Source organism: the organism of the source record quoted next, unplaced genomic scaffold (genome assembly GCF_019419815.1).
Source record: "Pyrus x bretschneideri cultivar Hongxiangsu unplaced genomic scaffold, Pyrus_bretschneideri_v1 Contig6, whole genome shotgun sequence".
In the NCBI taxonomy this organism is placed as follows: domain Eukaryota; kingdom Viridiplantae; phylum Streptophyta; class Magnoliopsida; order Rosales; family Rosaceae; genus Pyrus; species Pyrus x bretschneideri.
Genome location: NW_025999798.1, coordinates 1,988,524 through 2,001,660, shown reverse-complemented (window position 1 = coordinate 2,001,660; position 13,137 = coordinate 1,988,524). Strand labels below are relative to the sequence as shown.

The window sequence follows — 13,137 nt, the reverse complement described above, 5'->3', positions numbered from 1 at the left end:
GAAGGATGAAAGAGTGTAAAAGATTTGTAACTGTTTAACAGTTAACCTTTGTTTAGAATCTGCTTTTTTGTGAAGTTCAAATAAATTTAGATGTATAAATATATATATATATAAATATATATATATATGTGTGTGTGTGTGTGTGTGTGTGTGTATCACTTCAGGTGTGGTCGTTAAGGGGGAATAAAGATTTGACAACTCGGTCATGTTAGCTTCCCGTTTAAGCTGCTTTTTTGTGAAGCACTGAAAGTGGAGTGTTGGGAACCTCGGTTTTGAATCCACGAGAATATAAGAAAAAAGAAAGATAGATCTGTAGCCTTCTAAGCATGTCATGGAAGAGGAAGCATTTGAATGTGTGGAGAAAAGTCCTTTTGCACCGCAATCTGCAGACCAATTTGTTTGTAATACGCCAGCAACATACACCAAAATCTTGCATTTTCCTTGCAGAAAAGGTTGGAAGGAACTAGTAAGAAAACTAGTTAGATACAGACATAAAGAGAGCTATTGCGTATTGAAATCGGATACCCAGCGTTTATCTAGTCATTAAATTTAATAATATATGTCATACGTTAAATTTAGTTTTGTATGTCATACACTAGGTATTGTGGCATTTATTATGGCACGTGTGACAGTGTATGGTATGCATTGCCTTCTAACTTTTAAGTGATTTAGATATACTTTTTAAATTCTTAAGCGCACATCCAGCCGTTAAATTCTGTAAGGTATGTCATACATTGCCGTACTCTAAAACTTAAGCAGCCTTTGGAATTAATCACTACTACTAGAGAAAATTATGGTCCATACATTATATACACTGCATCAATAAATAGATTTACTTGACTACATGAACAAAAGATGTGAAGCATGTGGTGAATGTGAACGAGGGAGCGGCCGTGCTGCAAGAGCATGTTGCCCTTGTACTCTGGCATCAAAGCCTGCCAGCTTATTAGTTGTCTCAGCTTGAAACCTTGTCCCTGCCACGTATGATTCTGCCCGGCGGCGCATGATCTGTGGTTCGAAATTGTTCTTCTCGTGTTGATATGTACTTCTGTGTGCATCTCCTGCAACTTTCACAGATTTATGGCTCTTACAACCCAACAGTGCCCCGGAGTGGTGCCTCGGAATTTCCTTGCTCATTCTTGCATTGGCATTCGTAGAATTCGGAGCCATTTTCGCTGGTCTCTGTTGATCTTCGAAGTCGGACATCATGGATATGTCAGCAATGCTGGCGGTGACCACACTCCACTCTATGCTCGCCTCACTCGGCGCATAACAATTCGTTGGCGTCGCAGAGCCAGCATCTGATGCTTGCCGCGCAAGAAAAGGGTTTGCTTTGCCGGTGAGGCTTTCAATCTCGAAAAGATCCGAACTTGCATCACTATCCGACTCATTGTTGTAGATTACACCACCAGAACTTGCCTGAAACTCATCCCGCGGCAGCATTGTGAGCTTTTTTCCAAGGGCGAAAGACTTATTTTGCTTCTCAAACACAGGGGAGCCGAACACCTCCAGAGACTTCCTCACTTTCTCTGCTTCCTCTTCTGCTTGGTGAAAGGGAAGCATCTTCGGCGGCAAACTCCCCGCCCCGGATTTTAAAGTTGGGAAAGTAAAACAGTTCTCTCTTCCCAACTCAACTCCCAACTTTTCGAGCTTTTCGCTTTTGTTCATATCAACTAGAACTTCATCAACAATCTCTGCCACACCAGGAGGTTTATGATTAATTGGTGTTGTCGTGCAGCTTGTGTTTACACCATTGTTCTTCTTGAAGCTGATCTCACCGACGTGTTCATCCACATCAACCGAATTCTTATCTGAACACGAACATTTGCAGCCAAGGCTGGCAAAGAAGTTCTTCCTCTGTTTGTTTCCCGTAGTTGTGTTTGTCCGGTAAGGATTTCTTGGCGCGCTTCGAAGCAAGGTGCTTTGGCTGTTCCAGCTCGATTCAGAACGCACACTCGGAGTCCCCGGCTGAACCCTTATCTTCATGTGATCCATACTCACTGGTTTATCCTTGTTATGATGGTACTTATTTGTGCTGCTGCTGCCGCTTTTCGGGCTTGTGACGCTTGTCTCCTCATCTATTACTCCATTGAAGTATTTTTCAGCTCTGAACACTCCAATTTCTTCATCGTCAGCTGCTTCCTTTTTTGCTACCAAGTGATTGTTATTGTTATGCTGCTGCTCCTTGCTCGCCTGATCGGCGAGTTTATGCACGACGGCTTTCTCAATGCCGCTAAAGTATGAAGAAAATGAAGCATCACGGATGGCGACGGCGTTCTCGAAGGGAAAAGTTTGCGAGAGGTTCGCCTTACTAGTTGATTTTGAGGTAACAATGGCCATAGAGAAGAGAACTCAAAATTCTCCGAGAAACCTTTTTGAGACAAGTAATATTGGTGGAGCTGAGTTGAATCGAATTATGGAACTCGAGTGCAGGGTTGAATTCTCGAACAAACTCTATGTAACAAAATGTAGAGAAAACAAATTGGTTTCCAAAGGCTAGGAGAAAACATAAAACTACAAAAAGAAAAAAAAAAAAGAGAGAAAAAAAATCAGAAGTTCGAAATTTTGAAACCGAAGAGAAGATGGATCGGATTGAAGGAGGAATTGAATTGACAAGGAGGGTTTTTGTTGAATATTTCAGAGGCTTAGAGAAGATAAGGCTGGTGAGAGAGCTAGTTGAGAACTATGGTTGTATATGTAGAGGCGGAGGCTTATCATGGAACATGAAAAGTTGTACATTCAGAGGGTAGGGACATGCTTGCTTCTTTGCCTAATTTGACAGTTTGTCATTTTTTTCACGAGAGGAAAAATCATTGGTTTTCGGTTACCATTATATGTAATAGGAAAATATTGGGAAGATCTTATTTTTATATTATATGTGTATTATTTAATGTGACAAATGATATGTACATGTCACGTCAATTAATAAATTTATCTTATTAGATATTACCTATATGCATTATTTACCACGTGATATAGCACACAAATGTAGTATAAATATGTGATCTCCTTAGCATTACTCTGTATAATATATCAACTAGACATATAAATTTCCAAGAAATCTGCCAAATATACAGTACGTTAAATGTTTGGTTCGATTTCCATATTTGCGGATGTCATATAACATGGTTCTTATTTGAACATTTTGGACGCCTACAAATATAACAAGCTCACACCAACTTGTTGGGTTCCAATAATACCAAAGAAAATTTTCAACTTCTGATTCTTTCTTAAAGGAGATATGACTAACAACAGACCTAGAGCTACCCTCTGTATGTACATACAAAAAACTTCATTAGGGTAACCCGATCACGTGATTGGTTAGGTATTCTTAGAAGTAGGATTCTGAATATTATACAATCACATGGTCATACTACCCTATTGAATTTTTTTTACCTATACATAACACGTACATGACTTTGGATGCATGATTAATATTCTTAAAATGAGTTATGACCACTGTTCTAAAATTTCTAGCGAATCGAGTCATTTTAGAACGACTCTGGCGAATAAAATGCGATTTCAGTCTTCTTGAGTTATCTTCTTTTGAAATTGAGCACAAAACCTTGGACACATAGATAAATAATCTCGACTTCTCAAGCTACAAACCTCTAAGTCGTTCCTTTAAATTTCTAGAGAATATGAAGTGTATGTGAACAATAATAATTTGTAGTTGATCTGTCATACAAGTAAAGCCATTTAAATAAAGAAATAGCACCCATCCTCCTCTGTTAATACAAAGACACACAGAATTTGTTGTCTCGGTATCCACAGATTGCGGTGTCTACTGAAGTCGGAATACCATTGATCTGTCAATTTTTTTTTCTTCTGATCCGTAGAAAAATTATCATCAATAATTGATGAAACACAATGATAAGAGACTCTTTGTAACGTGTTACCGTGCCGGTATGACAGTGATTGGAGAGGCCGAAGAGCTTTTAAACTTTTATCGTAAGACTTTCATATCCAATGTGAGATGAAACTGACCGAACAAAAATTTCACTTTATGAAATTAAAAGTGGTGACGATATGAATACTACACGCAGACTTGAATTCATTTCTAAACCAACAAAGCTAATTCCATCCCATCACAATAAATTCCAATTGTTCTTGGTTTTTGCCTTTTCAACACCAGTCAGCCAGATTTAGGCAATTCACATGTCGATTTTACAAGCCATACAAGCGAAAATAATAAAGTGGTAAAAAAGGAAGGGAAACCTTAAAAACCAGAGAATATCGATGTTTCGAGAGGAAATTGAATCAATAAAAAGATAAACTCATTAAACTGCAGGCTGCAAGTGCAAATCATACATCTGAAATTCGACAGTCAACTAAGGAAGCTAGTGTTTGATCGAATTTTGGCCTCCACGGCGTACAGATTTAACAAAAGGGGTTCTGTAAAATGAATGATACTCTAAACATACAAGCATATTACCTCTGTAGCTTTGTCTACTTATAAAATGCTACAAAGGAACGTGGCGGAAGATAGTTAGCGAACATAGATTGTGTAAGCCCTCCTCCGTATGTAGTACTCAGTACTCGGGCAGTAAAAGTGCTCACTGGAAAAATACACATCCCTGTCAGGACTTGTAACAGAGAACATTGCCAGCTTAGATCCACGATATCAGAAGCCGTCCTTTAAGGCGTTCATTGCGTGTCGGTGGAGTTTCCAAACCAGTACTGCTTGACAACAACCAATAACTTCTCTGGTACAAGGGGACCATCCTCATGGTCCACCATTTTAGTATCCCATCTCATTCCTCCAACTATTTTCTTCACCTTAATTAATACATCAACTTCATCGCGGAATATGACCGCACCTTCTGGCCGCAAAATCCTGTCCATCTCAAGAAGAATGTCTTCCCAATTGCATCTGCGATACATTCAATACAGCTTACTCAGTCACAGAAAAGCAGAAGGAAAGAATAAGCAAAACAGTGAATTGGTCTTGGCATAAGAAACAATCTGAAATTGAAGTGGTTAGTTCTGCCTCTACTATTGCAAGTATGGGATCCCCGTCAGTACATAAACAATTACCCCTGATTGGATCTACATATACTATCCCTCATTAAGATGATTTCGCAACACTACAGTCGGATTCTTATTATGACAAGTTAATAAATAGTTGGTGTTACATGTGCACATACCATCATAACCAAAAGAATCACCTCACCCTCAAACTAAACGGCTTCGTGTACCATCTTTTATAAGCGAAGTGCTCAGGGAAATTACTGTTGGACCGTAAAAGAACTTCATAAAAAGTTTACCGTATTAACCAATCTTAATCGTTCGACTTGAAAAAATAAGGCAGGCCAATCCAATAAGCTTCAAGAACAATATTCGACCGAGAAAAAGCATGAAGGGTAGATAGCCAAGATTGAATGATGCTAAACAAGTCCAGAATGTCGGGTTGACCTAAATGAGCTTAACATTATCAACGTCAATCCATCCTAACTGAAACCAGCCATAGATTCAAGCTTAACACAGTTTTCTATGTACTGAGGCCAAGTAACATAGGGAATATCTAATTAGGTATTACACCAAATAAGCCAAGGTTTTCTTCGTTGGAGTAAAAAAGCACTAAAGAAAGCCAAAAACTAATGAAGATATACTTACTTTCCATCGTACAAACTGAAAACACCATGGGCGTGAATGAGGTCATATGTCCTTGGGTAAGTAGAGAAACCTTCGCACCTGATATAGCGTCACCAGAAAAGAATAAAATGATTGATAAACAAACAAAATAAATGGAAGGAGAGATCTGCTCCAGGACCTCACAATTATTTAACACATCACAGGAACTTTTCGTTTTCATGAAAAAAAGATGGTTATATATAATTCACTTCTAAAACCATTTTGGAAAAAGCCATTCGCACACTGTAAAATACTCAACACGCACTTCTATTGACATGTTTTAAGTTCTAACACAAATGTTCAGCTGCCGGAAGACATTTTTAGCAGGAAAGGAAATAATGGTTATCTTGAAAGCAGTCTAGGAAGCATGTAATATACTTGAATGGTAATATAGGAATGTCAACAGAATTTGCTAAAGAGGAGGCTTTAGAGGAAAATAATTAGACAGGGGAGAAAAGTTCAGAGTAGGGTACCAGTCATGGTAGATGCCTATCAATCCTCGCTCATATACAACACCCAGCGTATTTTTCTCAGCTATTGTGGGCACCACATTCATGACCCACAATTTTGGAGATTCAATTGCTGCAGCAAAACCACCCAAACCAGCATTCATATCCATAATGTTGCGATACCTTCCTGTGTCAATTAGTTTATTGATTCTTCTATAAGCATTTACATGCTTCTTCCATTTTTTGTTATCCTCCTCATAGTCCTCAACAGAAACTCCGGGAACAGACCCACTAGAAATCCTGGGGGGAACAGCATAAAGCCTTTTTGGAAATGGCTTCAACTCCCCACTGGAAACTTCAGGATATGGAGTTATGCATCCCTCCATTTTCTTATACCTGATAACAACCAAAATGAAGAAAAAATAAGAAAAAATATATCTATGTTAACAGCATAAGCTGATAAGCTAAAGCACAAACATGCGATTTAATTATAACCCAGCTAGACCTCAGGACCCCTTTTAACTAAAAATAATTCTGCAAGGCTTTTCATTACAGATGACAACAAACCCTGTCTGCTAAAAACTTTAAGGTAACAACGTTGGAACACCATTAGCGTTCATTTAAAGTAGTTGCCCCATATTTTTCTATCATCCTCCTATACATGCTGGCATTTAAAAGTTGAGAACACAAGTTGGATACATGTAAAGTTATACAGGAAGACCAAAAAAAGAATCAATGTCCTCTTGTCAATTGGTAACTGCACGAAGGCCTCCCAGTATTAAAAACAAAGAGAATGGTAAACAAAATTTAAGCACATGAAAATACCAGACGTTATCTGCTTCATCAGCTTTGCAAAAGTTAGCACGGGAAGCATCTTGTCTGTCTCCACATGAATCAAAATCTACCCTCTTCTGCCAAATGGCAGTTTCACCCTTCTCAGACTTTTTCTCCCAGCAAAGAAGTTTAGCAGCTTCTTCAATCTGTCTCTGTTCCTCCTCAAGATCCTCCTTGGGACGCTGCCATGAAATGTAATTATTCTTCCAATTAATTGGAGGACCCGAAAGCACCCAATAACCCCCAGGCCTAAGAACTCGGTCAACTTCCTTGAGATATTTTCCATCTGTACATACCAAATAGTAAATTTAATGTCAGAAATGACTGCTGATTATTAGATATCAACAATTCATACCAAGTAGAAGTGCTCTGAGTTTGGTGTATCTAATACTTACCATTTATTCCCCATGGAATTAAGCAACGAGAACAATGAGCCATGTCAAAGGCTCTGGATGGATACGGCAGCTTTATTGTACCCAGAACACCAATAACTGCAGGTACACCCCTCTCAAGAGCAAATTGGACTTGTGCCTCATGGGAATCTCTTGGCGCAAATGACATGGCCAGAACATGTCTACTCAACAAGTATGCACCCCAACTGGCAACCTAAGAAAAATACACCATTGTTACATCATATGGATCAAACAAACAGAAGAAAATGTTAAATTTTCTCCCAGATAAGAGAACGGGAAAACATAAAAGAATGGAATCAAGGCTAAAGAAACAGTGAATTGGGGGAACACAACATACCCCACAACCAGTGTCCAGTGCAGTTCTCACTGTCCCATTCTTTATTGGTATTACAGCAGCAAGTTGATCAATATATTTATCTGCCCCTTGAGGAAACTGCGTTCCCCCGCCAGGGAATCGAAATACATTACCCTCATATTGGATCCAGTTCTGAACAGCCTTCTCAACAGTCAAGCTCTTATACGGTGCATTGGCATATGGTACAAAGTCACGGCTCTTTGGCCAGGGGAATGGAGTTACATACCCCTTTGGTGCTGGAATAAGGCAATGTAACTTTTCTTCCTCACGAGGGCAATGCCTCTCTCGATAATTCATATCTTCCCTAGGGAATGTCATTGCACGCTTTTGATCTTGGCATGGGGTGTAATCAGTGTAACTATGATGACACGGTTCGAAAACTTTGGGCTTCGATTCATCGATATTCCCAGCTTCGCCAGCATGGTGGGAATCAAAAGTTAAACTTGGAATGATACTGCAGTCAGCCCCATTCTTAGTGATCTCTACAGCTATACTATCTCCCTTCCCAAAACCACTTCTCTGCCAAGCACCCAATATATAGAAAAAACAGCACAAACCAGCTACAATAAAAATTTGCACCGAGCTCCTAGTCCGACCATCTGCGTTCGCTTTCGGAGCCATTGAACACCTGAAATAATTCCCACACTAAATAATTGCCACAGAAAACGAAATCCAAAAAATGCAAATCCACTACCAACTAGCAACACCACACACACACACACAAACATTCCATCACAGATTTGTGTCTAATTACGATTTAAGTGCGTCTGTTACGTCACAACACCGTAAAACCTGCATTGGATTTGCTTAACTTACAATTACAAGAAAAAGGACAAACCAATTAACCAAAATAGCAGAGCACTAAGCTTAATTAATTATCCAAATGCATCCATTAATAACAAATTAAGCATCCGTTTAAAGCAAGCAAATACGGTCAAATTACAATAAAAAGCACAAAACTTGCATACTGGGTAATGCTCTGCTTGTTTAAAATAGCTAGTGAGAGAAGCTTGGAGCTTTAAAACTCCACAGTTTGTTGTTTCCCAAATGAGATCCAACAAAGATTAGAGCTTTACTGTGCTGAGGTTCAAATTAAATTTATCAAACACCAAGGATCAATCTCTAATTAACCCAAAACAACCACTAATTAGTAATTAAGCAGCTGATTAAACACGGATTACTGAAATTTGCATAAGAAAAATGGGGTGCGAATGCTTAGATCGCTTACCAATCGCATTAAGGAAAAAGCCAGCAGAGGGTCGAGATCTATCCAACATTCCAACGTATCAGAGGAAAAAGAGGGGGAAAAGCAAAAGAAGAAAGAGAAAATCTTCACTCTTTTTTCTGTGTTCGAATGATGAGGTGAGAAATTGATATTATGTGAGAGAGAGAGAGAGAGAGAGAGAGAGAGAGAGAGTGCGGAGGTGGAGGATTCACTGATGGCGGTGGAGACGCAACGCAAAGCCTCTGAAAGTGGTACATCACGTCACGTGTTCTTATATAAATAATGAGTTATATGTGTTAAAAAATTAATAATTAAAAAATTAAAATTTTTCACTACTTGCATAAAAACTTATGATATACTATTTATATTTCTATCACAATTAAAAATTTCTCGTGACGGAGGATGAGATCCTTTTCTGAATTGTGGATTTATGAGTTTGTTGTCGCATTCATATGGGGAACTGGATTTTCTCATGTATCTTATTATTTAAAATTTTCTCATGTATCACGTGTTCTTATATAAATGTTGGGTTATGTGCGTTAAAAGATTAATAATTTTAAATTTTAAATTTTTCACTACTTGCATAAAAACTCATGATATATTATTCATATTTCCGTCACAACTGAAAATTTCTCGTGACGGAGGGGATGAGATCCTTTTCTGAATTGTGGATTTAAGAGTTTGTTGTCACATTCATATGGGGAGCTGGATTTTCTCATGTATCTTTTTATTATTTAAAAGTGGAGAGAAAATGAAAAGAAAAACATAAAAAAATTGTATGACAAGATGCGATCATGGTCTCTCTCACCATTAATTGACCAATTAAAATAAGGAACGACAGCTGAATGCACAAAATTAATATGAGCAATTTTGGTCATATTTCATACAAATTAATATACGAGTATACTATTCACATCTATTTTTACTCTTTACATATTTCTTGTTAATTTTTATCCTTAATTTCTTGTTAATTTTTATCTTTTAATCTTTTTTAATTCATATGATCCGACATCTGAAAATTAAAAAATGATATGAGAAGTAAAAAAAAATATGTGGATATCACATCCCTTAATATATTGAACTTATAACTACGCAACCATAATTAGTAAATTTGAGTATCTTATACACATACAAATGTATTTTTTTAAATAGTTTTATTTTTTTAAGATGTTTTAATGGTTCGTTAAATTGCACGTCTTTTATAACTCAAAAGTACCATACATGTTTATACACGTGCGAACATATTTTTTTACGTTTAATACGCATTATTTTGACACATTTTTAATAAAATATACAAAATTCACAATTTTATACGTAATTTTAATATGATATTGAAAATATATAAATTTAATATTAAATTTTAAACGTGGCTAATGTTTTCAAAATGTTTTTTTTTATAACAAAGTTGTTGAATAATACGCACAATTTTAATGTATTATATTTGTTATGTATTTTACTAACTATGTACGCAGTATGCCTTAAGCCAATTAATCGGACAATATATACTCTTTTTTTTCTAAATATTATAGGAATTTAGATCTCGCTTTGTTTAAAAAAAAAAAAAAAAACGACATCTTTCAAAGTAATGGAATTCATTCTAACAAGACACGTTATAATTCGTTTTAGTGAATATTTATTATTTAACCCATAAATGACAAAATAATATAAATAAATTATATGTTTTCATCATTAATATTAGTATTTGCCTACACACTTTGTGTGTATGAACACATTCTTTTAGAAAATGAGAAGGGGAGAGAGAGAGAGAGAGAGAGAGATAACATGGGAGGAAGTGGTAGGTTTTTGTTTTTGGTTTTTTTTATTTTTTTAATATTTGAGGTATTTTAATATCACATGTAGGTGAGGTTTTGAAAAAAAATAGCAAAATTTGGTTGTGTGAAATTACATTTATGCCCCATATTTCTAATTCATATTCTATTTTAATTAGAGGGTTAAACTGGTAATTTCATAAGATATTGGTTGACAATGAATGTTTTATTAATTAGTGGAGATATATTCTTTTTGCAAGGGAATCTAAGTTAGAGTAATCTAAATTACAAGAAAGAGTTTGCAAATAGCATTTATCTTCATTCAAAAAAACAAAATAGCATTTATCTTGTATTTGAAGTACCAAGTTTAATTTTTCTCTTTCTTAACATCTGTTATGTTTATAAATAATTTAATCATGAATGTGAAGCACATTACTCGTACTTGTATGTACAATAATATAGTTCAAATTCGTCTTTTTAAAAAAAATCGAACTTAAGAATTTTTACTTATTAATAAAAAAAATATCACTATATCGTAATATTAAGTAGCTCATGTTTTCCTGCTTAGCTTAAGTGAAGTATGACAGAACGTCTATATTTTGGGTAAACTTTTTATTAAACTTTATTTGATTATGAAGTGCTTGGAGTCCAACAAACAAAAAACAGTGTTTGGACCTTGACAGTGCTTGGGACCCACGCTGCAATTAAGGTGCGATTCCAATACCCGACGATGAAGAGACTGAGAATTGAGGGGGTTCTCCACGATTTTTGGTCGTTGGATAGAGCGGAAGTTCTGGTATTAATGGGGGAATTTATATATAAAAAAGTGTAAGTGCTACATCGTTTGTATTCTCGTTTTAATAGAGATAGAATTCACTAATTTATTATATATAGGGTACAAATAGCATTTTTGATATAAAAACAACTTTTCAAATAGCGCATTTTTTCCATCCTTGAATTGAGGGTAGAGTTTGAAATTTGTTCGAAATGGCTGTTATTTCCATATAAATATCAAAAAAATCAGAAAAATATATGGAAATGGGATAATCGGCGAAGTTTAAACTTCACCTTAGATCAAATAAACTCTTAAGTTTAGGCTAAAATTGACATATAGCGTTGATATTTCTAACACATGTTTAATATTGGAGAAACTCTTATATTTCGTTCAAACCAATGCTTAACAATTCGTAAAGTTTCATTTTGAGTATGCATATCGATATTTCCATCAATGTCGATATTTGATATATCCGTCGATATTTCATCCCATTTACATATCTATATATTCTACCAATACTGATATTTTAAACATTGATTAAGGTTGATGCTCATCCTTTTATTGATTTCAATTATGTTAGTTTGAATTTCAAAATCTGTATATTAAATCAATTAAACCAAACTAATCTAATAATAGTCAACGAGAGTGACCATCACAGCAAAGTTGCACTCTTTGATTAATGATTAACTTTCACGTATAAAGTTAAAAATCAAAATGATTAGGCGAAATCCTCACCCAACGCTCAAATTCTCATAGGAGATGGCAAAGACGACTTATTGGCATATGGCGTATCACCTAATATAGATCACCACTCTCATACATTATTACATTCTTCAAAGTTTGATAAAATAACACTTGTCAGCTTTAATCCTATATAATTAAAGTCCATTTCAATAATCATGACTTTCATAAAGTTAAATTTACCATCATTTAAAAACTAGATCTAGAGATGTTCAAATTGCTCCGATGTATAGAACTAAAGCCTACCACGATCGATCAACTTATCATATAGACCATCTCAACATTGAGTGTCGCCGATTGTATATTGTGTATAATGAAAGGTGAAAAAGCAAATTTTCTTAATATTTGAGAATTCCCATGAACATAGATAAATTATGAGGGGTGGTTTAGGATCAAATCAAAAAATTATTTGCACTTTTTGTTTGGTTTTTATTTTTTTTTTACTTTATTTTGATTTAATTGTCAGAAACAAACATAGGGTGCGCATATAAAGAATAGTATGCTAAAATCATGTCCCTAATTTGAAATAATCATGATTCTCTCCCCTCCTATTTCTCTTCCCTTTGTCCCCTTCTTTCATTGACAACCATTCTCAAAGATTAGGCCACATCAGCAATATTCCTTGCATGTCAGCATATTTGACGAACTTTTCATCAAATGGAGGAATCTCGTCAAAGTGAAACTTGAGTTTTAGAATGTGAAGTGACGATATTTTCATTTTAAAGAGTAAAGTAAGCATGAAATGGAGTTGAAAGGATCATTGAATAAAAAATAAGCCTACTTTTACTACCTAAGGATGGTGAGGGGAAAAAAAAAAGCTCAATGTACAAATGGCATGTTTTTGATTAGTGGGTTTAGCAATAGGCAATGGGATCATTACAAATACAACACACAAAAAGGAATCAAATACCGATAGGGCGGCAAGAGGCAAGCAACACCATC

The 13,137-nt window shown here is 35.8% G+C and overlaps 2 protein-coding genes across 3 annotated transcripts; both read right to left on the bottom strand.

The window, feature by feature from the left end:
- Positions 1–745: 745 nt before the first annotated feature.
- On the bottom strand, positions 746–2,687 carry LOC103950830 (protein PHYTOCHROME KINASE SUBSTRATE 1). The gene has a single exon (XM_009362072.3). It carries the CDS (start codon positions 2,338–2,340, stop codon positions 841–843), a length of 1,500 nt encoding a protein of 499 aa, XP_009360347.2. The 5' UTR covers positions 2,341–2,687; the 3' UTR covers positions 746–840.
- A 1,568-nt stretch (positions 2,688–4,255) lies between these two features.
- On the bottom strand, positions 4,256–9,138 carry LOC103950831 (probable methyltransferase PMT2). Of its 2 annotated transcripts, none has more exons than XM_009362073.3 (7): positions 8,914–9,138; positions 7,668–8,313; positions 7,313–7,523; positions 6,909–7,203; positions 6,108–6,479; positions 5,617–5,694; positions 4,256–4,873 (listed from the first exon to the last, which is right to left on the bottom strand). In XM_009362073.3, exons 2-7 carry the CDS (start codon positions 8,304–8,306, stop codon positions 4,648–4,650), a joined length of 1,821 nt encoding a protein of 606 aa, XP_009360348.2. In that variant the 5' UTR covers positions 8,307–8,313; positions 8,914–9,138; the 3' UTR covers positions 4,256–4,647. The 2 variants fall into 2 exon arrangements, with proteins under 2 accessions (XP_009360348.2, XP_048427842.1); XM_048571885.1 differs by lacking the exon at positions 8,914–9,138 and adding an exon at positions 8,654–8,765.
- Positions 9,139–13,137: the final 3,999 nt, after the last annotated feature.